Raw genomic sequence first — 25581 nt, forward strand, 5'->3', positions numbered from 1 at the left:
TATGTAAGTACGACGCAGGTGTTTCCCGAAACCATAGTTTGCAAACACTGTCGTTAAGTTGTGTAGTTCGAACTAAAGTTCTCGAGCTGTAGTTACAGTAGAAGCTTAGTTCCAGGTAACTACGTCAGTGATGGTGGAGAATGCAGTCTAATAAGGGTATAGTCACCGGGTAAGTAAGAAATGCAATAATCTTTAATACCTAATAAGGAATAATTTAGCTCTACGATCACATATAATGTGAAGTTGTCTGAAAATGTAGTTTGAAACATAATTGTTGTGGTGGTCTCTGGTCATAAGTACGGTATGATCGACCAAGTCAGCAACTGTCTGTAGTGAGCAATAGGGAGAATTTTCAGGCTGCAAAGTATTGTATTAGCACAGGGGTGGCTAATATTATCCAGAAAGGGCCGTCAAGCATGCAGCTTTTCGCTGCAAATCCCTACTTAGAGTAGTACGTTGAGGACTGATCGACTGGAGAGTTCGCACACAACTGATCGAACGGTTACCCCAAAAATACCTGCAAACACATCGGCCCTTTCTGGATAAGATTGCCCACCCCTGTAGTAGCATATGCAGTTAGTGTGTATTGCTTGGTAAAGGATGTTGTGTACTCAGTGGTCATTGTGCCATATGGTACACTTCGCCACATATAATATAAAATAAATAGAGAAATAATAAAAAAACATTAATAAAATAAAAAGAAAAGAATAAAACCCAATAATAATAATAGTACTACTACTACTACTACTACTACTACTAATAATAATAATAATAATAATAATAATAAATCATTATCCCTTGTATGTGTACATGTGTGTATTTGTAGCCCTATGCAGTCCATTGGGTGTTGTGCAGTTTCTTCATTACACACATAACTTCAGAGGGACAACAGTCGCCTTAGAAAAGAGTACAGCACTTTGATGAAGTACTCCTTATTCACTGACAGCTGTCATTGCCATAATGGAAGAGTAGAATGACACTACAGCGGTCGGATACAAATCCATGCCTTTGTACTCGGGAAATGACGTCTGTAATGTTTGGATATTACACGCACCTGTCTTTTCCAGTCAGCTACTAACATTCTGTAAGCGACAACGTCAGACCAGGAATTTGTGAGTGTTCGTAGTGTGACTGAAACACAATGAACTGCAATCAATGTAATTACAGATGGAGCATCTTTCACAAAATGCAGTGTCATAGCTAAAAGTTCTGTTTACCACTTCAAGACGTGTCTCATTATTTTACTGCTATAGCTATTTCTGAGTTTTTCATATTATTGGTGTTATGTGACTGACACAATAAATTGCGATATATGTGATTATTAAATATTTCTATGATATTACATAGTTCGCGAGTTTTTGTACGCGACCGGCTGTGAAAGTACTTTGTTAGTTGTTGCGCATGACTCACCGTGAGTCTGACCAATCAGTGCTGGAACCATTGTAGTTCGAACTACGGAAGTCCCAACGTGGTTCAAACTACCGTGGTACGACGGTTTTGGGAAACAGTCGTACTTCGGATATTGGTTAGTTTGATTCATCATAGTACGATGCATCGTTAATGCTAACTTCCGTCGTTGTTTGGGAAACGCACTCCTGGGTGTATTTAACTGTTGAAGTGTTTTCTTGTTTTGGTGGCTGTTGACTAGGGTCGACCAGGTAATCCATGTCATGGGGGACACTATGAGCTAGGACAGGGTTTGTAAACTACCATCTCAATTTAAAGGACCTGGATTTCACTTTTGCACTTGAGTTCTTGCTGTGTGCTGATTGGTCAGTGTCCTATAATCATGCATGTGTCACTAATGTTAATGTGAAACAGTTTCAATCAAGGAAACAAACCAGTAAAAGCATGATAAGACCTGAACTAATTAGCCACAGGAGCCTTTCAGTTTTAAAGTAGATTGTAAAACCTGAAGCAGCTCATAGTGCCCCCTCTGACATGGATTAGATAGTCACTCTACTTTTAGCCTAGGCTGACCCCTGATAATCTGTGGGTTTATCAACCTTGGGAACAAGAGAAGCTGAACCTGACTAGGCATGATCATGACTGTGTCAGTCTATGGTGCCTGCAAAGCAAGGTCCTACACGGACAGAGGATCAATTTATATATATATATATATCTCCTGGGAAGCATGGATGATGGATGGGATATACACATGGGATATACACAGCATTTTAACCACATAGTCACATAACACCTTCACAATGATTTCATTTCTAATTTAGACTTTCCTACTGAATTAATAACATGGTAAATCATGATGATAAAAATCCTGGCTGGAAACAGAGGAGGAAGAAAAAAAGACACTAACACTTCATGTGAAGTGTATATGTGTGTGGGTGTATGTTAGGAGTTCTGCCATAAGACCTTAAGAGTTGCAGTTAGCTTTACTTGTGCTGCTGGGTAGTTATGGCACTTAAGTTCTCATATCAAATATTTCAGAACCTTAGAATTGGAATTTTAAAATGCTTAGAACACATTTTAGAATGTGGATATTTCATAATGCTTTATGAATGCAATTAATGCCCTTACGAGTTCAAGCATGTTCTTCATAAAGCCGCGAAGTCTTACAAGGAAGAAACTGCAAAAGGCAAGATTAGAGCTACGTCATAATTTGATGAAATGTAGAAGAAGCAGGTCAGGGAAAGACCATTATCTACCGCAGCATTTGCAAAGGAGGGTGTCAAGCAGCTGGTGGACTATAGATACGAGGGCACAGGGACGTTACCTCCAAGAAAGCCAGTGGTGACTGCTGCTTTGGGGGGGCTGGTGCCCAGGGGCACCAGCTGGAATGGGGAGGCTGGATGTGGGGGCATTTTGGGTGGGTCTTCTGGCGAGCAAAAACGGCACAACAGAAAAACAGAAGAGACACGACACAAAGGCACAAATAAAAGATGAATAGTGCATTGGGGAAAAAAAACAAAAATGAAAAAATCAAATCTGCATTAATGCAAAACAAATCAAAACATTATGATGACTAAACAGAAATGTAAATGACAGTTGATGGAAAGACATAAATCTAACATTATTCAAACTGGTAACTAAAATAAACATGAATCATCAAATATAAGCCAGTGTCCTCTTTACTTGATACCGATTGCCTAATTTCAGTTTAAAGTCAGACACAAAAACTTTCTGAATGCAGTTTTAAGCTTCACTAATGAGGCCAAAATCAAATGCTAATTTAAATCTGAACTTCTAATGGATCTCATTTGAAAACACAGTTGGCTGTATTGAGTGTATAATCAAAAATCAAAAATTCAATCTGTGCTCACACACAAGGACAAGGCCTTTAGAGTTTCGGCGGTACAGGTGGGATGGTGTCACCTGTGTTATTTAGTTATCACTATATTCCATGCACCAAAAAGAACAAGTACATTTTGAAAGAACAGCAATAGACCTGAGTATTTCAAATTGGATTGCTAATTAAATTTCTCTCAGCTGTTCATCAGGAGGAGAACAACAAGTTCCGGAACCTTCTGTTCCGAAGTGCAGAGGTGGTCGGCCAGAACATTTCAAATACAAGTTCATTAAATTAAATTTTAAAATTTTCTGAACTTCATAGGCCCCAGTGACTCCTACCTGACTCAAATTTTAAAAAGCGGGTAATGACAGAATATGATAAAGCTCGACAAGTTCACTACATTGGGTAACTTTAAGCATTTAATTCAAGTTTTATTCTAAGCTGCAAATTAAATGTTGTAGGTTCCCGCCTGTACTGGTTTTTACAAGTAATTTAGCATTTCTGTTTTGAAGGTGATACTGTAAAAGAACAGATGAGCTGTGTTTCGGCTTGGCTGACCCCCAGGTCTTCCGTGACACTGGAATCTTGAAGGTCTTACCTTATAAGACTAACATCAGATAACGTTGAAAAGCAGTCCAATGAGCAAAACAGCTGGTTGTCATTGGTGCACCTGTTTCTTCGGAAGGCTTGAGGTGTCTTAACATTAGCCTTGTGATCCGTGCCTATTCACTGTGGAGCTGTTGTGTGTCTTTGGTGCTTTGGAGGTAACTAGCCGATCGACAGGGGCAACCTGCGATGTGCCTTTTCGCACGAGGCCCTTCAGAGATGTTAAGAAAAAATGTTCAGTTCAGGCATATGGGTCCTTTACGTGTCTCTGGTATTGGACTTGTGTCTCATAACTCGAAGAAAGAACGACATTTATTCCATTCTATTTTAACGCCCGATTTTACCAGTTCCTGGCCCTTTCATTGCCTTGCTTGCAAATGACATTGCTTGGCATCATGACAGATCACCCCCAACAGGTTGAGAACAGTAAAACACTTGACCGAAACCAATAAAACCTTCCCTCACACCTTCTCACAACAACTTCCTTGTAAAAAGCAGCCAAGATGGTATCTTGTCCTGGAGTGAACATCGATAGCCGTCTCTGAAGGTGGAACGCCATGCGCCCATTCTTGGCATCATAACGTTTTACGATTTTCAAAGGCCACAGCACCAGGCCAGTGGTCTTATTCATTATAACCTCCATTCATCCAAACACGGGTTTTAATGCATCTTATTCCTTGGAGATGCAAAAATGGAAGAATGTTTCAGCCAAGCTTGGGACAGGGATTACAAATGATGGAAGTGTTTATGGCATCTGAAGCTTGTTTGAAGACAAAGTAGTAAAGCCAGCTCAGCATCCGTATGGTTGGATTGGCGTTCCCAGCTGGCACAAGCGGGCAGGGCACTCACCATACACGAAGAGCATGTATTCGGCCCTGCTGGTCCCGAGGTGGTTGCTGGCCTCACAGCGGTATGTGCCGTTGTCCGTCTTGTTGAGAGATGTGAAGGTCAGCTCCCTGCCTTCGACAATCATCCGGTCAATGTCAGGAAGCTCGCCTCCATCTTTTGTCCATAGCACAGAATCGGGTCTATGGTTCCAGGCAACATTAAGACCACCATTTAATCAATATGCCTGTATTTAGTTGTATAGTGAATTTTATATATAAATATGGCGTTCACATATACACTCAATGGCCACTTTATCACGGAGACTACCTTGGTCATACAAACAGCGTATCATGTGGCTGCAACTGAATACATACAGGATGCAGGCAGGTTTAAGAGGTTCAGTTACTGCATAGCTAAGCAGTAGCACAGCTAAAATGCGAGCGATGTCGAACATGGTTTTATTGTTGGTGCCGGACGTGGTGGCTGCAGTGTCTCAGAAATAATCACCCTGGGATGTCACTGTACTACAGAGTTTTTCATTTGCAGGCGATGGTTTGACACACACACAAAAACATTAGATAAGGGCCATTTCCGAGGCTTTAAACACCTTGTTATTGAGGACAGTCAGTGGTGAATGGGCAGACCGCGTCAAAGCTAACAGGCAGGCCGCAAGTGCAAAAGTCACAGTTCAGTATTACAGAGGTGTGCAGAAATGCTCTGAACTTGTCACCCCTTGAGGTAGGAGCAGATTGGCACCGAAAAGCCACACGGTGATTTGCTGTCAAGCAACACGAATTTGATATTTTGCAGCTGAAAGCTGGTCCTACCAGATCTAGGTAGAGGTACCTGAAAAAGTGCCCATTGAGTGTGGTATTACTTTTAAACTACATTCAGAATAAAGGAATAAGTCTTTTGACTCTGAAATTTATATCATAAAAAGTACAGAGACTTATATTAAAAAGAGTATATGTATAAAAAGGATGGATTTAACTTATTTCTATAGCCAGCAGTTTTAATGACATTCAATTAGTCTTTTAGTAGTAAAACCTGAATATACCTGTTATTAACTTTAATCTACTTAGGCTGTTGAGTTCCTTTACGATAACCCTTATCGTTGTGAATTCCTGGTACGATTATCATGCGATGTGTCCATTCAATTTAAACTTTTGTCTGTTTTGTCTGATAATTAGTTTTAGGACTTTGAAACAAAAGCACACTCAAACTTTTTTTCCAGTATTTGACTGGGAAGAAGTTTAATTTAAAATATCCGCACATTCTTCTTCTGAAAGGTCAAAATGGTCGTTTAACATCATGAATTACCGTGTCTCTGTAATTACATGCCACATTGAAGTCCTTTCAAACATTAAGATATGATTTATCATTATTATTTAGGCACAGATTATAGAATGCCCTCAATGATTCATGATCCAGTTTGGCTAGCTGCACCAAAATACACTTGTGAATCTCCACCCACACAGGACTTTTAAAATTCAAAATCGCTTGTATTTGGCATGTCTACAATTCTCTCGATTAACTATATAAGAATTAATGATCTGCATCTTGTGAAATGTTGAGGTTCTGTAAATTTCTTTTTTTTTTGCCTTTTTACAATTTTCTGGGGTATTTGCAAGGTTTCAGTGAGTACGTAACTATGTGATAGTGCAAAATGTCGTTTGGCATAAGAGATTATGCTACACAGAGACATTATGTGTTGTTTGGCATGAGAAATTATACTACATAGAGATGTTACATAATGCGATTGTGGTCATGTGACACCCGGGTCATGTGACTTACAGTGGGTTTCCTTTGGAGACGCACTCCAGTTTTAAATACTCCCCCTCCTCTGGGAATGTCAGTGATGACGTGATGTCTACAAAGGGCGGATCTGTGAAGAGAAGGAAGAGGGTCACCAGGGGGTCAAGTTGGGTTGTCATCCCGTTCGCCAGAATTTGTGTCAGAACCGAGGACAACGACCTGATTTTACACCGGCCTCAATCAGATCATTTCCACAGATTCACCATTTATATGGGGATGTTAGGAGAAGGAGGAGGGGCGGGTCATTCCAGGATAAATTTAAATACCTTATAATGCAATTTTCTACCCCTAGAAGGAGAACAGAAGACTAGCCTCTGAAAGGTTCCATTTTGGCTGGATTTTGAGACATCGTCAGCGTGATGCCACAGCCGATAGGCACCACCCATACCTGACGGTGGCCTTGTAGCATTTTGACGCGCATAAGAATTTTAACGCACGTAACTGTGCCTCATGCCAACTTTCTGCTACGCCATTTCCAGACACCATAGTATTGTCCACTCGCTTCTCCCTTTCGCTACTGCCGAAACCACGTTTCTGTATGTTTTCATCTGTGCTAAGGTGATTTCTGTTATATTACTCGAGGGACTTGTGTTAGGAAGTCACAGCAAGGCCAGCTGCCAGTCGCCATTGGGTTTCCCCACACGTGGCCGGGGTACTCACAGTGCACCTCCAGGACCTCGGTGGTCTGCTGTGGTGAGGAGGACAGTGCCACGTGCTCCACCCGGCAGGTGTAGGCCACACCGTCATCGTCGCGGTCCACCTGTAGCCTCAGGGTGCTGCTGACCGTGAACGTCTTTCCACTGGCATTCACTTCTTTGGCGCCTACGGCGTACCGAGAATGTTTTACAGAAGTGTTTTACATCCCAGAGGATCTCAGATGTGAATTCTCACTATTGCTTTGTTCAGCTCACATGGGAAACTGAAATAATGATTAAATGGTGTAAGATATTCCCTGGCTTATACCAAGAACAAAACAAAACATCGAGCCGATTCTACGCATGAATAAAAAAAGCACAGCTTAATGGAGAGATCTTACAAGATGCTTTTGTTTATTCAAGTAAACGTTTGCTGTGGGCTTGCACGTATAAGGAGTGCATTGTTATGCTAATTGAATTGGCACAGATGCGCGTCGTATGGATGTTCGGGGTGGGAGGAAGGTGTTTGAATGGTTGCCAAACAGCGGTTCTCCTCAATGCAAACCCCGGTGACGGTAATACCGCCACACGGACCGGGAGAATCATCATGGAAAGTGCTGGGATCACGGATTTAACATGGAGATACCTACATCTGCCAGCTGTGAAAATCCCAGGCCCAGAGGAGCCCTTGAATCATCGCTTGGCACGGCGGTTGGCTCCTTTTCGGGTGGATCAGCAGCACATGTCCCTGCATACGCTCAGCAGGCTAATTTGAACCCGGATATCCACTGCGTGGGCCCTCTCCCCCTCATGCCTCACTGTACACACTATTCTCTACACATATTTTTTGACTGTATATTTATTGATCATTTTAGTGCATCTACCAACCCCCTAAACACCCAATTCGCATTTAGTTCTTCTTGGATTAAGGTAGTGTTTGGCTATTTTTAAACTCTACTCTTTTATAAAAGTGAAGAAAAAAACTGTTTATTTATTTAATGCCCCCTTGCTTTTTTCCAATTTGGACTGGCCGGTGGTCCCAGTTCTTGCAGCTTCTCGCTTACAGTTAGCTTGGGTGCAGAGCAGACTGGCACCTCCTCTAACGGGAATGGCGTCAGCCAGCTAGTTTCCCTCGCTCCGTGATATATCACGCGTGGGACAGGGCGCAATTTCACTGGATGCCACCGGCGGCCCCCTGCAGACGACCACCTGACACAGCACGATCAAATTTCAGTCCTGTGGGCTATTTTTGTTCATAGATGGGCAATCTGGCGCAATGAGGGTTTGGATCTAAAACCCCACTGTGGATTGCGGCTTTCCTTTGCCGGCTGCGTTACTCGGGGGACCCCATGACTAATGCTTGTTTTTCAGCTGGTTCCTTTCGGGGCTGTAACTGATCAAACGCTAAAGACAGCTGAGAGACTATAACTTTCACCGACGGATAGCTTAAGGGAGCATAAAGTATCACAGGATCTGTCAGCAATGGAGCGTGCAACTAAACGGGACCGATGTCACACGTTCCCTACATATTTTATCGTTATTATAGCTCCGCCCCCATGCAAATAGATGCACCGCTTCGAGGATTCGTCCCCTGTCCAATTCCAAGGGCATTTTGCAGCATTTAACCTCTGATTGGAGATAAGAAGGAAACCGTATCCTTGGTATGCAGGGTAAAACACATAAATGAACATAAAACAAGGCCTGAGCTGTGGACTGCTGGGAGCTGGACCCGGGGTAATAGCCTATTTGAAAGCACTAAATGCCAAAGTCCCCATGAAATATTAAAAAAAAGATCAAGCACCGTGCCAGGAAATCACATCAGGTGCGATTCTGTACGCCCACCCGGAGACGCTGGACACAAAGTGTCATGGGTAATATTCCGATTTCATAATAAAGGCCTGTGACAATGTGTTTACATCCATATAATTCTATAGGAATCATATAGAAATGATTCAGTCTCTTCAAAACTGATTCTGAATTTTGGACATTATTTAGTGATTAAATTTCCTCATATAACTCATTTGTTTAATATTATAAATGGTAAAATTCTAATACTGGTGGAGTGTAGAAATATGTTTGGCATGACTGGTCATAGTTTTATTTGGAAGGCATACTGATATTGTAATGTGTAGCCGACGAGATGATTGTCTGGAGAGAAAAAAACAGCTTCAATTTATAGTATATTTTAGATGTTTTATGAAGCATCTCTTCATAACAGAAATATTCTGTTTCACTCCATTTCACAAACAAACCCAATAAATGAAAATTATCTTGAGGGTCATTTTCTGCAGATCATAATCCATGATTACATTTCATCTTAATTATCAGGTTTGAGAAGGAGTGGTGTTGTCTAAGGAGGGGTGTGGTCTATATAGGGGTGTGGTCTATGGAGGGGTGTGGTCTATGGAGGGGTGTGGTCTTCTCCAGAGTGGAAGGGAAGCCTAGCTGAGCAGGGAGGACACAAGCACATTCTCATTACCTATTCCTTGTTTATATGTACGACATAGTTGGTTGCTTCTAATTCTGCTCAGACACTGATGTCCATCCTTCAAGATTCAAGAGTTTGTCACATGCACAGTCCTTCCAGCAAACACAAATTAAACACAAAACACAGATCACAAGTACAAATGAAGGTGCTTACAGTAAAACAACAAATACAGTTACAATTATAACAATTAATATGCAGATATGGCGACATGCAACATACTGTGCAATGTAAACATAATGCAAATATTGCAAAGAGTGGATCAGACAAATAGGTAGAGTTTCATTAATTATTGATTATTTTCCCTCTGTTTCTTGCCAAAATGGCTTTTCCTTGTTGGTCTTGTCCTGCTATTCTTAATCCAACCCCGCCTCACTCTTTCAGGTCACATGACTTTATCTACCCCCCCCCACCTCAACCACAGATAGGGCATTTGAGGTTGGGACGTCAACTTCTGCACAGTGGTTAATTAGCCCCACGTGGCACAAGGTGAGCCGTGATATGGATGGCGGTCACAAGGTCCATTTTGATCAGCAAATGGTCCGCAAAGCTCTCACACAGTACTGCCAGAGCGCAGTTTGCTACAAGAATGAATTAAAAGGAGCAGATATCAGCATATCGTCATTTAACCTCTTGACTTTGCCCTGCAGGAACCTAACCTTGATGACACCACTTGGGCACCGTTTGAAGAACATACAAGCATGCAGAATTTTGATCTGGAAGGCTGGAGAGGTTAAGCGCATTGGCTGGTGGGGGCGGGGGAATATAAATATGCAGTGGTATTCCTGAAAGTTTCACGCGGCTGATTTCTGAGCTCACTGCAGGCTCACAGCATCCAATACCCTGCTGTGCCTAACTGAGACAAAACACGGCTCTATTTGCGGAAGGTCTGTTCTGTGCCTACAGGATCCTGCAGAGTGTATGGAGCCTACTCCTTCCACTGAGCCCGGCTTATTGTTACACAACTCTTAGGCTATTGGATTCCATTTGCAAAAAACACTGTGTCATATTTTTAAAATGCTGGTCAATTCTCATGCATTTATGCAGGTAGATTTACAGTTTACGTCTCTTTTAGTTAGAATCAGTTATAGCATTATAGTACAGTGTTCAAATAATATAATTTGTGCAATATAATATGTAATATTACATGAAAATTCTAGAAATCTTCCAAGACATTGCATTTACATACAACCAATTTAGCAACTGCCAGGTATGAGAATGATTTTTTTAAGATATGCATCAGTGTTACTAATTCCTGGTTACAATTTTCTGCTTTCGTACCATTCCAGGTTCAATTCTCAAAGTATCTCTCTTGCTTTGATCTGCTAGGTTACTCGGAGAAGACCTTATAGGCATACAAATGGATTGAAAGTACAGATTATGAGGATCTAACAATGAATCTACAGAAGTTGGAGAGATTCCGATTGGTCTTATTAGAGAAATATTTCACTTTGATCAAAGCTTTGGAATTACGCTTTGAGTGACACGTCTCTTTTCTGCAACATTGTCACAGACCGTGCCGTCAAAATCATACCCTTCCTACCATGCTAGAAATACCCAGCTTTATCTGGGCAGGAACACCGAAGGCTTTGCAAGTAAACAAAATGAAACCTTTGAACCTGTCCCCAGTGACACCCAAAGCCAGGCCTTGCTTTGAGGAGAAGTCTGTCAATACTTGTGTCAACTATCGGAATTTTGCCTGAAATTCCTACAACTCCATGTCTCCAAAAAAGCAAAATGACAACTGCTGTACCTAAACTCAGGGGTAACAATGGGAGGTGGGCAGAGGTGGACAGTTCAGGTCCAGAAAGTAAAAATCCAGCCCAAGATTTTGTTAAAACCAACCAGTTGACTGTGACTGTTTATATTCCACCGGTTGGTAGAAACAAAATCTTGGTCTGGATTTTTAATTTCTGCACCTAAACTATCCACCTCTGGAGATGGGTTATAAAGATTTTTTTATATCTCTCATATTTATTCAGTATGAATTTATTAATCGGCAGGATCAGTGGATTGAGAGCGTGTTTTGTAAACACATCATTTGTAGCTGAGATGTTAGACATATATTTTGTTGCCAAGTACGATAGAAGGCTATGAAGAATGGTCAACATTAACAAGAAAATTCAGCCAGGAACAACTGTATGGAAGGTTGTTTCTGCTCTGTGCAAGCCAGACGCACCGATTTAAAAACAGTATGAAATCATCCGCAATGGCTTATCTTAGGGTTACCAGTCCATGAAAGGATATGCATGCATCCCCAGTGCCTAGGTCAGTGCTTCTCAGCCGAGTCCTTCAGAACCCCCAGCTGATGTTTTTGCTCCCTCCCAGCTCCCCACCAGATAGTGAACATTTTTGCTCCTTCCCAGCTTCTATAAACATGGACTGTCCTTGTCAACCTGGTTCAGAAACACTGCCCTAGATGAAACCCACACACAAAGAGCTGGTGTCATGCCCTGATTATTCCGGTCCTCCTGTCTGCCACGCCCCCTCGCTTACCTCATGTGGAATCCTCTTGGTATCAGCTGTTTCTAGTTGTGTTTAATTAGTTTGGTGTATTTAAGTGCGTGTCAGTGTATGTTTCCCCAGTCCGGTCATTAACGTCGTAACGTCGCTTATGCCTGTTGTTCTGGTTTCCCAAGTGTACCTTCCCCAAATAAATCCTGCGTTTCCCCGACTCCCTGGACTCCTGTTCCTCTTTCCCCACTCTGTACCTGCACTACGTGACAGTTGGGGTGGATTTTAAACCTCCAGCCCTGGAAATTTAGAACAACAGTGCTACCCACTGAGCCTATTCCCCACGCCAGATCCAAAAGCAGCTTTGCTGGAGAGGAGGATTCTGTTCAGGGCCTCATAATTGGTCCGGCCCGTGTTATGGTCGTGATTGTGGGTGCTGACCGTAACCTATGGCTTCCACCGTGGTTTGGCAGCATTCATTTCAGACTCTGCACTTTGCCTGTCACCTTTTTCTCAACTTCCTCTGTCAGCTGCCTGTCAGCTGCTTTTTTCCAGCTAGGAAAATTGCTCCACTCTGCACATAATATACTTGGTATATATTCCATACATCCACCCGATTCAGGTGATGGTTGTTGCTGCCAAAATATATATTTATTATTTTATTAACTGCCCCCTAATAATAATAATAATAATAATAATAAAAGACAGTACAAACTAATCCATAACAAAATTAATTCTGTGGTTCTTCACTGTGTAGAAGTTGAGTAGAACTTAGATACTAATATTGATGTAGGTAAACCTTTTGAAAATGACCGTGAAAAATATGATGTAAACACTAGAACAGCACAGTGGAGCACAGAGGAGAGAGCCTAATCTTAATCTTTATTGTGTAATTACGTTCATAGCAGGATGTAATTTGGTGCAAATAAAAGAACTCTTTAGCAATCTTAATTTCAGGGTCCGCTGTGCCACTCTTTGAGTCTCTTAAATTGGTGAGCTCTCCCGGTGCGTCATGATAGCGCATGCGCTCGCTGGAGCGAAGAGGAAATGATTAACATTTCATTTAAGCAGTGTCTCAGTCTGAACAAGCTTATTTCCACCTTAAACGCTGGAGGTCTGGAAGTGCTACAGAAGGAAGGCGGGGCGCGGGGGCCGGCCGGGGGGGTGTTCTGGGCGAGGGGAGCGGGTTCCGGGCTGGGGGGTTTCCCGTCTTATCAAAGGCAGATGGGGCTGCCTGCCGGATCTGCACCTGGTGACAAGGACCGAGGGCCTTCGGGAAGCAGCATCAAGCTGAAGTGGGACGAGTCTCCGCAAGGTACCAGTCAGGATGGGGGTTAAATGGAGGAACTCGGAGATGGTGGGGGGGGGGGGGGGTGGTATTGAAATTGCAAGGCCTAACATTTGCTGATATAAAACAGTGAGCCGGGTTTTTCACTTAACATGTCGTATTTAAACTGACAGACTGACAGTGTTTGAATGTCTTGCATATTCATATTAACATTGAATTTATCACTGTGGCCAATAAGATCGCAGTTTCACCTCAGTGTATGACCCAGCAGAAGATGACCATAAGGATGCTTGACTCTAACCTAAATCCCCAACCTCCGTCTTTCTTTCTATTTGGCTACTAGATTTTAGCTCTAATTAGACAATGAGTCCAACCTTGGCTGGTGTATGTTGCTACGCAAACGGCAGGCAGATGAGACTGGAAAACCAGTTTCGCACACATTGATGATAAAAACTGGGTGATGTATTTATGTTGCCAGGGATGTAACTGAAACCAGAGCAGCGATCTGGGCTCAGTTTTGTGGCTCCCAGAGTGGAAGTCTATGTTTTCTTGTTTCCTCTGTCTTGTCAGTGTTTGCAGTTCTGGTGATCTAATCTGTTTGTTTTGTTCAGTTTTCTGTGTTTTATCACCGTATCCAGATACTTGTACTTCCTAGCTCCAGTGCAGCTTGTTCAGTGGGGTAACTGCTTCCTGTGGTGTGCCGTCCAGTGCACTCGTGTCCTGGCAGTGTAAGGCTGAGAGTGCTTCGCATCTCTGGTCATCATACGGCAGTAAAGCCAGTTTCTTTTCCGTAGTCCACTTCCTTTACTCTGGGATGTCCTTGAGCTGACGTCCTTATCTATTGTCTTGCTGAGTTAATGGCTGAAACTCCCAAGCTAAAGTAACTGACTTTGTAATGTAACTATTGGGGGGCGGGGGTGTTAGGTCAGAGTGAAATGCAGTGAGTGATTCTGTGCTATAGACAACAGTTAATAGGCTCAACAATCTGCCCTGCTTCAGATGGAACTACTGGTAATAAACATAGAAGGTTCTAGAATGTTTTTCTCCCTGTGTTTTATGACTTATTCTGTAAGAACAATCACAATACAATTATTACAGTCAATTTACAGACACAAAATATTAAGATTTATAAGCTTTTACAGGATTGAATTACTCAGCCTTGGCAAAACCTGGCAAAAATAATTTAGGTATTTCATTGAAGATATACTCTGAGGTAGCTGTGTTCACTCAGTAATGGAGATCTATAGCATAAAAGATCCGTTTTGTCATTCTGTACACTTGCAGATGCTCTAACCTGTCAGTTTTTGTGACTTGGGCAATACATTGAATTCTTAACCATTCTGACTTTAAGATGCAGATGCCACTCTATGTATGAAGATCTGATCTGAGGGTGTGTGTGAGAGAGATTGGCTTTGATACTTATTCTGACAGTGAGGCAGGCCACGGCGGCCTGCGGAAGCTCACCGTCGGCCTTTTCGCCGCCCGCTACGTGCGCGTCATGTCAAACAGAGCGGGCCCGGCACCATCAATCACCGCGCGGCGCCGCCTCACATTTAGCCACCTCAGAGGCTGCTCCAGGACAAATCGTCAATAAGGAGCAAATGTCACATTCGCTCTCGTCAGAGGCAGGCGAGTCTCATCAGAGGCAGGCGAGGAACTCTTTAAAAAAATCACAGCAGGCAGGAAGGCTCCCCAAAGTGATTAGTCAAATGAGAAAATTGGGAATTGGGAAAAGGAAATTACCCCCCCCCCCCCCACACACCCCCCGCCCCCCCACATCCCAATTTCTAAGGAAGATCAGGAGTATTACCTCAACAACCACCAAAACCAACTTTAGAACTGTACCAGTTCTAAGTCACATAAGAAAACCATAATAGGTCCAGTCCGTCAAACTTCTCACCACTCATCCCGATCAGGCTCATTGGCAGCCTGTCCCAGGCAGGAATAAGGCACTAGGCTGGGGATCACCAGTCCATGACCAGGCATATGAGCCCCACACACAATTACACACTATGGCCAGTCGGGAGATACTCGATAATCAGTCTAACTGCACATTTCTGTACACGAAATACGAAGAAAGCACGTAAGCATGCAAGTAACACATAGAAAAGGTGGAGGTGGGATGGAAGAGCCCAAACTCTCGGTGAGCAAGGCAGCAGTGCCACACGCTAAAAGCCATCAGCTTATTCAAGATCTATTAGCTGTAGGCGTTCATCCATCCATCTTCTAACCAACGCCTGAAGAACGAGGCTGAGGGACACCCAGGATGGGATGCCAGTCCATCGCAGGTTTGTTCAAAATGCCATTTTCAATTACTCTGCAAACCAGTCACTGCATGCCGTTAAAATTCTACCCCCCCCTCCCATTTCCCTTTGACAAATGCAAACTACTGTAAAGGAGACAGTAAATTTGCTGAAACCATCTGTTGTCCTTGGCAGGAGTGAAAATAACTGGCAGAGATTCAGTGAACATATCACCGTGTCAGGCTGACACGCTGAAAAGAGACCATTAACCATTAAATGGGAAATCGTAAAAAAAAGAAAGACTATGCAGGAGCCCTGCAGTGTGGGAATGAAATATGTACAGTCCTCTCAAAGCAAAAATGAGCTCTGATGCAAAAATGGGAAAACAAACTGAAAAAGTTCCAGAATAAATCTGGTTCTGGCATATATGGGTGATCAGAAAACAGCTGATTGAAAGCCCTTTGAGCTTCATAAATACAGGGAATTTCAAATTCTAGTTTGTGGTGTAGTTCATGGTACAGCAACGAAATCACCTGGTTTTGTGAATTTTAGTTTTGTGAAGAACAGTGAATTGGAAACCTTGGAGACTGACACCATGGAACTCTACCAACCCATAATCAACTAACCTGCCCAAGGTAGGCACCTTTATTATAGGAACAGAAGAAACGTCATTCCTAGGATTTAACATTCAGTCAGCATCAGTGCACGACAGAGATAGCGGAACCTCTGCAGTGCATTTCCCCAGTGCTCTAAATGATACATGATACAATGATTGAGAAAAATACTCCATCATTAGCCTTTCTAACACTCGGAAGCCGCTGTCATCTGAAACAGACAAATGGGTGACGATGACATACTGCTGTCATAAAATGAGTTAATGACAGCTGCTTCGGTCCTGAATAGAGCAGTCCTCGGGCAGGTGCTGACGTCAGATGGCATGTGACAAAGGCTGAAGGCTACGTAGGTATCTGTGAAGGGGTTAACGTGTCCTATAGATCAGGGCATCACAACGGGCAGCGTTTCACACCACCCGAAATAATTGAAATGGCTAAACTAATAAAATCCACCCCCCCATCACCACTAAGGTTGACATATTTTTGCATAATGAATGTCAGTTTGAGGTCATCAGAAGGTTGGGACCCCTATTGCAGCTCATGACTTCTGAGATGATTCCCTAACTCCTGAGGAGCAGACCTGACTATAGGGGCAGTGTCAGTACCTTGGATTTCCTTCTCGTTGCGGAACCACCGGATGTCAGCGGCCGGCTTGCTCCCGGAGGTCACGCACGTCAAGGTGATCTGGTCTCCCTCCTTGGCCGGCTTTGTGAATCCTGCTATTTCCGGCTTCTCCGGAACCCCTGCAGGAATGAGGGTAAAATATCGAGCTGACAAAACCGACCACTGGCCTCGTAAGTGATAATGCCTTTTGATTTTGGTTTTTCACCGTTAATCCATTTATATGGCTTTTAAATAGTGATACTATTGGAAGTCAACAAAAAAAGAGGATGCGATAAAGACAGTCAAAAATGCTGCTGGCTCGCCTTTATCTGACAGTCAGTTATCTTCTCATTTATGAACTTCTCCCCTTACAGTGATGGCATTCTATAGGGTTGCCAGATCTTATGAGTTACAGTTTTTGGCTAGACTTTAAAAACCATTAACTCCCCTGCCCATATTCTTCCGCGCCACATGGTACATGCTGTGACTTGCAAACACAACTGTATTCCAGGAATGATTCCTTTATCTTCTTTTTATGCCCGTTGTTTTGCACGGCTCGATTAAAATGGCACAGGTCTAATAATTTAAATCAGACAAGCTATGTTGGGTTCCTAATAATTCAGGGAAAAAGAAAAACAGAGGTGATTATGGTGCTGAAAAGCAAAAGATACAAGGTAAGGCAAGTAAGCTCAGATGTTTTAAGCCTGAGATAATTCAGAGAAAAGTAGGATAATGGCTACCAACATTTTCTGAGGTGAAGCCTAATTAAATGTACTGTGCTGTTTTAATTTCCCAGGATAACCTTTACAAGTTTACTCAGTCTTTAACTTCTCAAACTTTAAACTTTTGGTAAAAACAATGCAAAATTCATGCAAAATAGAATAGAAAAAAAAAAGTTATACAAAAATGTGCTTCCAAACTGTTTAGCTCCTGATGAAACAGATCCCTGTGTGTGTAAGTGCCTGTTCAGTTTTGACAAGCATTGATTTATAACTGCAATATATTCTGATTATATTTTAAAGCTGGTTGGAAGTTTTACTTTCTCAGAAACTTTTGGAGACAAATTGGCTGCACTAAAATAATCGGAGGCTGTAGAACAAAAAACATTTCTTCCGGTGAAGTGTGATCATTTGCGTTGGGTCTGCTGTAGCAACTATGGAAAGTTGCACATAGCACTCTGGACGAGCCCCAGTGCCCCAGTGACTGGTCCCAGTGCCCCAGTGACTGGCGAAGGTGTCGGCGAGTGACAGCTGCATGGTAACACTCACTCAGCACGGTGAGGAAAGCCTTGGCGGTCTTGACGGGCATGGTGAAGAGCGAGCAGGTGTATTGTCCTTCATCTGTCAGTGCCACCTCGCTGATGCGGATGGCCAGCTCCTGCCAGGAGGCACGTACCAGCTCGATCCGGTTGTCCCTCAGGGCTGTGGGGAGAGATGAAGTCAGGCCGCTGTTGTGAGGAACACCGTGGGCCATGTGTGCAAGCAGCTGCCGTCGTCGGCATCAAAGATTCATAAGTGTTACCGCAAAGCCTGGGGTTAGCATAAGAGCCACGCTAGCACTACTCTCGATCCGACCCGTAAACTAATCCCGAGGTTCGATCCGCGGGAACCGGTGTTAATTGAACCGGGCAATGAGCAGATGTAAGAGTCTGCCTTTCCCCGTATGAGCCCTGCGATATATTAATAAAAAATTCATCGTAATTTTATGGTAAATGTCATATTCGTGCTACAATGACAAAATGATGGAAGGCGCGAGGGAATATGGATATGTGGAAATTAATAGCTGATCTTTGGCCTTTGATATTTGATTCGGAGATTAAATTCGGCTTTTCTTACGGTTTTTTGTTATTTTCTTAAGTAGTATAAACGTGCTTATTGACCACAGTTGTGTTTTATATACGCTGTATACACTAAGTGGCCATTTCATTAGGCATACATAGCTAGTACCAGGTAGGACCCACTTTGGCCCCCAGAACTGCTTCAAATACAGGAAATTTGTGCCTTTGGAGAAGCCTTTCTGGACACTTCTGCCCACCTTCTCCACTGAGCTGTTACTATTGTACTATTATCTTTAACAAGGCTGCCCATTCTCTTCTGATCTCTCTCATTGGCAGGTTTTGCAGCCACAGGAATGTCGTCAATTGGATGTTTTTTGTTAGTCGTAGCATGTTCTGCAAAGTCGAGACACTACGGTTAGGAAGGTCCCCGGATGGTGGCTGTTTCTGAGATGCTGGAACGACCACGCCTGGCACCAACAATGACATGACCTTCAAATTCGCTTAGATCGCTTGCCTTAGCCGTTATAATGCTCAGGCAAACAGTAACTGAACCTCTTGGCCCTGTCAGCTTGCTGTGCATGTGGAGGAGACGGTTGTTTGTGTTAAGACAAAGGGGGACTGAATAAATTTGCCATCCAGCATGTGTGAGCCTTTATTTTCCTTGAGTCCCTTAATGTCTTTATCCCATGACCCTGACCACAATAAGTGGTTAGAATATGGATGGATCAATAGATGGATGGATATGTCTTTGTGATGTGCTGTTCACACTGTCACAATCAGTTGGACATTTTAAACAAGCAAGCTCTCATGCGCCTCCATTTCCATGTGCTGCTATTTATTAATCTAAAAATAGACGCCCCAGCGGATTTCCCGCCGTGGCGTCCACCGCTGAGACCTGGCTCCTTCAGAAAGTCTCGACGTCATCCGATCTTATGGATCAACCAATAGCATTGCTTAGAGGAGGAAAGCCATGGTCCTTTATGCATTCTGAGGCTGAAGTTTAAATTACAGGCATAAGTCTTGAAAGAAAGTGAGGGATCTGAAGACAGAAAGTTAACCTAGTCATACCTAACTCTGTAAACTGACAGGGAGCACTGGCCGGAAGAATGCTGCAGTAATAATAACAATAATCAGGAAGCCAATTTTGACGGCTGTGCAGACGGGAAATGGGCCTGAAATGTGCCTCCTATGGACAGTGCATTTAGAATAATAACCATGCTGCATGCTCCTCTGCCTGTTTCTAAAGGAGACCCAGCCCTGCCTGCCTGAGGCGATATCTTAATGAGACATTTGGTAGAAATTCCCCTGGAAGGTCAGTGGCCTTTATAGAGAAACGTCAGACGAACAATATTAGTATTGAAATACAATAATTAACAATGTTATTTTTTTCTTCATTTTAACTGTCGTATTGATGCTTATTGAAAATAACAAATATGCAGTGTGCATGCCTAATTATCCCTGCAAAATAGATTAATTTCTGACCCAAAGAATGATGTTACAAAAGGCCAATGGTCTCATTAAAACTTTGTCTTCCTTCCTGTGTTTCTTTTTGCAATTTACAACAAATGCTGTTGGATTTGTTTTGCATTTATCACGTGGCAAATGTTTATACACCATTAATAACTATAAATAAAGACCTATAGTGACTACAGAGAAAACAGTTCGTGTGAATTTTACAAATGAAGTATTTCCTCTACTTATTGTACATTTCACAGTAAATACTAAGCCATTATATCTGAAATAAATGCTCTGAAGACAGAATTGAAGAATTCTTCATTATTTTGGATGAAATGAGGTGTTAAATGGCGAGTGTATCAGTTAGAACTGGGTCTATCTGACAAAATGAGCAACGGGGCTTGTTATGAAACAAACAACTAATCGTTCTGTCCGATTAGAGCCATAGATATTATATGGTTCATTCCGAACATTAATATCTAAGCCTTTTTTGTTCATGTCACACAGTATTTCTTAGAGAACAAAGCGACTATGAAATGACTTAGAGGTCTCCATTTCAGGAGGACAATTATATACATGAAATATGTCTCTTTATGTCAAGGACCTTACATTTGTCACATACTACAAAAGGCCATTCAGAAAGCAAGAAAGGAACAACGTGACCGACCGGCTGCTGAACTGTATTGACTGGACCCGAACTACATTGGCCCAATCAGCTGGTCTCCTGAGGAACTGAGACAGAGAACCTAAATGAAACACCAGGAAGGTCGTCGTGTCATTATAGACAAATAGGTACAAAAATTAAGGAATCGGTGATGACAAGTAGGGATGGGAAGGTGCACCGATTTGCCTTGGTGGACAGACATAGAAGTGTAATATTTGATTGCCCTGATTAAATAAAATTGTGCATTGGATACAATTTGGGATGACCTCAAGATGCATTAATATATTAATAAATGATTATTAGTAGAGGCCCTATGCCTTTATTATTTAGAAGTGTGACCAATAATTTTATATTAAGATTGATCCCCCCCTCTCTAAACTGTCCGTGTCTGATCCATATTGAATTTCATAGCATCATATTCTTTTGCATCGCATCATATCGGATTGAATCACATTGTGTTGAATCAAATCATGTCGAGTCGAGCTGCATCGCAATAGGGGTGAATCATATCGCATTAGAAGCTGCTTATTTCTGTCTTTAATGCATTGCATTGTTGGCAATGCATCGATATGTGTATGGTATTGGCCTCAGTGATGGAGATGCAATGAAGCAGAAAAATGAAGTCAGATTAATTGCTCAAAAAAGGAATATATGAAGGAGAATGGACAGGTCCACTGGGGGGAGCCGCCAGGATTGTGTGAGAGCATCACGCTGGTGACTGGATCTGGCAACCGGCCTGGGTGGAGAGAACAGAGGCTAACAAGGGTCCAGGAAAGCAGGCACTTGTTTCTTTGATGGTCCCGATTCTGCTGGTTTAAACCGGCTGGCTCGTACCCGGGCCGTGCTCCCAGCAAGTAGAGACAGACTCCAAGTCCAAAAGCGGTTCAGGTCCTCGATGAGGCCCCACCACTAGTTTGTTATACACACGGGGTCGGGGATCCAGCTGCTCAGATCCCGAACCCTTGTTAGGCGCTTGTTTGTTTTTGAACCTGAGCCATCAACGACAAACCACCGTCTCCTGCCTGACACCCACGGCCACGGCAGTCTCCAGACACCCCAGCTCCGGGCCCCCCGCCTTATTGATTTCCCTCCCTCGTGTCGCTCCGGGGGAGAACACAGCATTGCATACTGGGAAGAGATAAAGAAAAAGGCAGAGTTGGTAAAAGCTGCTACCTCAAACATGGCCGCAGGCATATTGGTCGCTCGGTGACTGCAGACTCGCTCTTCAGAATAAAATATTTCGGTAGTTTCGGCCGGGCTGTTTTTCTGCTAAATGTCGAGGAGAGTGTTCTCTGTACATTTGCCGAGGGGGTGGGGGCAGGGGGGTGGACGGGGGAGGGGCGAGGTACTTCGACACGGAGCTTGAGAAACATGAATGTGGAAAGTCGAAATTAAAGCCTCGTCCTTAAAAATGTGTCAAGGGGCCGCAGCCGTGGGCGGGGTTGGCGGCGCTCGCTGGGACGCTGCCGGCAGCAGCCCCGCCGGGACCGAGCGCCACGCCTCCGTGGCGGCAGGTGACACATGCTTACACGGCGCTCTCTGCTCCGCCGTACGCGCTCATCCTGCTATTCCCAGGGGCTCCCGTCTCCCCAAACACATAGAGGACAGACGGGTAATAATTGCGTTAAGGGATTTCCCACTGATATTATCCTTCGCTTATTTCCTGTAGTACTGTGCTACATTTCTGTGCCTCTCAATTCATCCTTCACAGGCCTGGATGGGAAACCCCCTGCCCTTTCTCCGCCCACCAGCGCTGGATCCACGTAGATGTATGTGGTCTCAGAGGGGAACGTTCCGGATCATGAAGCCAGGCAGACCCTCTCGCTGCCAGGCCACAGTGCGGGAAAGTCCGCCTGTATGCCATCCAGCTGGCACAGTTCTTCCGCCCCCCCCCCCAGCCTTAAACAGCACTACCCTGGCATGCTGCGGGTTTTTTCAAAGGCCTGTCCAGATCGATGACGTTTCCGGCCTGGACTGGCAAGCCTGTAAGCCGTCGCACCTGGTGAACCATGCAGAGGCATCAATAAAATGCAAAACACATTTTCTCACATCATAGAAATTCTCCCACAATTTAATTAAAATTTGGTGAGAGATTAAGTTGCTTATACATGTTCCCCTGTTATTAATGCAGTCCTGATATTAGGAGTCTGTGAGCTAACCTATTTTCTCAGGGAAAAAAGCAGATTTTACCCAATTTCGCTGGTAATTGGCTATACAACACTTCATTTTATGTATGTTTTCCTTCGGTTTTACATTCTGAATGTGCCAGACATTTTTGCGTGAAACAACTTTTGAAAACATCAAAGCGGTCGCCGTTCTCAGCCACAGGAACAAGGTGAAAGCTTTGCTATCTGAGCATTTAATTCATGTAAATACGAAAACCTCCTTGATCTCTTCCTCTTTACATAGAAAAGCGTTTTTAAGCATGGCGCATTCCTTTACAAGAAAATAATTCCTCTTTTTCTCTTAAGAAGCACCCTCTTAGAGAATTAGAAGCTTTTCGTGTAGCAGGAAGCAGCCGATTTTACTGCTGCTCCACAGGCGCTGGGCGGTAGGCCGGCACGGGTTCGATGTCTGCGTGAGTCGGGACCCACGAGAAGTGTCTTTCAGCTTCAGGTGCTGAGGACGCCATTGAGAAGAAAAGCCCGAGCCAGGCCTCCCGCGGCAGCCTGAGCTGCGTACCCAATCATCCTAACCTGCCTCTTCTTGGGTGAATGCTGATTGGGGGATTTCAGAACCTGGGCTCTAAAGAGACCCTCTTCAGCAGGACCATGCTGCGACAAGGGCTGACTCCACGATAGCCCTCCGCGAATCTCGAACAGCGTTCATAAATGCGCCGGCGCATCAGTGGGAATAATGCGAGCCTGTCGGCTATGGAAGTTTCCGCAGGTAATGGTTACTGAGAGCCTATAATTTGAGGCAATTTCTTTTTACATTGAGATTTGCTCAGCTGCATTGGGCCCTTATTAATGGCAGTTTACTCACGGCAAGAGCTGGTCGGATGAGGCAGCTGAAGGCGGTGGTCCTGGTTTTTGGCTCCTTCTGAATGTTTGGAGATCAATGGAACATCAGATCCCTAACTCCAGACCAGGTACGAATGGAAGTTATTTACGATACACCAAACCCGCTGCATTTTGCACGTCGTCGTGCTGAAGTGCTGCTTGACGACAGTAGGCCTCCGCCCTTTTCAGTCAGCACACTAGTGACGGGGACAGACATTAAATCGTCCCTCAAAAAAAAAAAAAAAAAAACTATTTCAGCCTTTGGTTCTTTGATCTCAATTTCACCTCCAAGCTTATTTCTGAAACACAGATTATTCTAAGTCTAAGACGACCCTTAGGGTAGAACGGTGGGATAGGAAAATAAATTTTAAAAGCTCGGATCTACAGTGTAACTGTCCAAGTATTTTTTGCGCTTGAGCTAAGACATATATATCAGTAACAGCCATGCTGCCTTGTTGGAATGGCCTCACAGGAATCATTATTAGCGAAATTTGCCTCAAACTAAGAACAAGCTAATTAGCTTACATCGTAAAAATAATAATTGTCATAAAGCTAGCTGTTGTATTTCAGTTTGCGTGGCAGGGGGAGGGGGGATACATCATCTGTGAAATTGGAATATAATGAAGCTAGTAGGACAGCGGTATTAGAGGCCATTACAAGCATGGATAAAATGCAGTGGCCATTGTAATGAAAACAACACTAACGTAATGTTTGACGTTATTACATACTGACAGAGCGAAGCCCACCAAGTACCAAGCTTGGTTGGTGCCATTGAAATTGACTGGCTAAACTGGCACCCCCTCAGAAGATGGCACCCTAGGGTGCCACCTACTGGGTTGACCGGCACTGGCTACCACACGTAAATGTAAAAGTACCACACCTTGCGGACCTTCGGAGTAAAGAAATGGCCAAATATCCAGCGCATCTCATTCATCTCATATCAATGATCTACAGTGGATGTAGAAAATCAGCATAGCCCAATAGCCCAGAGGCACAAAGAGAGAAGAGGAGTGAACCACACCGTTTTTATTATTTATTTTAGCTGCTTATCAGACTGAGCTCTTTATGTAGCAGAATTCACAGGTTAAAATTGGCTGCCAGCCTTCTTTACAGCTGGATGTTCTATCAAGGTCATTCAGGTGCAGGACTGCTGAACACATCCCGTCACAGGTGTCCCCTTCCACGTGCCCTGGGCTTTCGGGGACAGTGTGCTGTGACCCTGTGCTGGATTAGCAGTTATGGAAGATAGATGGATGGATGGATTGACTGTTTAATAGTAGACCCCCATTCTGGGACTTGGAGCCTTTGTTCAATAGTGACGCTGTCTATACATAGAAGTTCAGGGGGAGCTTATTCATATACCCCAGGGGACTCATAGTCAGGCTGCCTGCGCCTGCGCCCCCCCATCCGCCCCCCCCCCCCCTTCCCCCTCCCCACCGCCCCCACGGCTGCCGGAATGCTGCTCACGCACCTCATTATTCCTGACATTTTCTATTACGCCAGAAAACAAAAAGGGCTTCGGGCCGCTCGGAGATTCAACTTGATTCCATCGATGCAGGCACTGACGCTCCTTTGATCGTGACGGATCATCCTGACGGATTCCGGAAGGGGGAAGGGGTTGGCTGGGACCCATTATGTGCGACATGTATGAATCTGCATCTCCTAGATACATGCAGGCAGTGAGGGATGCGGCTAGCATCTGCATATACATCTGAGGTGAATCCTGATTGGCTTCGTAACTCTACATCCCGATTGGATGAAAATGCACAGAACGCTGCGAGACTCCCTCTGGATGGGAAGAAAAACAGCTCCAGGTGACAGGGAAACGGAAGGATGGAATGGGGACATTGCTAGTGGTCATCTCC

The 25581-nt window shown here is 43.7% G+C and overlaps 1 protein-coding gene and 1 long non-coding RNA gene across 6 annotated transcripts in view; one reads left to right on the plus strand and one right to left on the minus strand.

Annotated features, from left to right (window-relative positions):
• LOC111851372 (cell adhesion molecule 2) overlaps positions 1-25581 on the minus strand; it is a 228815-nt gene that overhangs the window by 18988 nt on the left and 184246 nt on the right. For 2 of the 5 annotated variants that reach the window (XM_023826237.2, XM_072701050.1), the window contains 6 exons: positions 18087-18239; positions 16821-16958; positions 7157-7318; positions 6476-6566; positions 4703-4881; positions 2732-2833 (listed from right to left, as the gene is read on the minus strand). In XM_023826237.2, the coding sequence (XP_023682005.1) occupies positions 2732-2833; positions 4703-4881; positions 6476-6566; positions 7157-7318; positions 16821-16958; positions 18087-18239 (825 nt within the window). The remainder of the gene's footprint in view (positions 1-2731; positions 2834-4702; positions 4882-6475; positions 6567-7156; positions 7319-16820; positions 16959-18086; positions 18240-25581) is intronic. The other 3 variants (XM_072701053.1, XM_072701052.1, XM_072701051.1) reach the window with 2 other exon arrangements.
• On the plus strand, positions 13361-16238 carry LOC140578924 (uncharacterized). Its single transcript, XR_011983194.1, has 3 exons — positions 13361-13385; positions 15560-15646; positions 16154-16238. It is a non-coding gene; the product is annotated as an uncharacterized lncRNA (long non-coding RNA).

Source organism: Paramormyrops kingsleyae, chromosome 17 (assembly GCF_048594095.1).
Source record: "Paramormyrops kingsleyae isolate MSU_618 chromosome 17, PKINGS_0.4, whole genome shotgun sequence".
In the NCBI taxonomy this organism is placed as follows: Eukaryota; Metazoa; Chordata; class Actinopteri; order Osteoglossiformes; family Mormyridae; genus Paramormyrops; species Paramormyrops kingsleyae.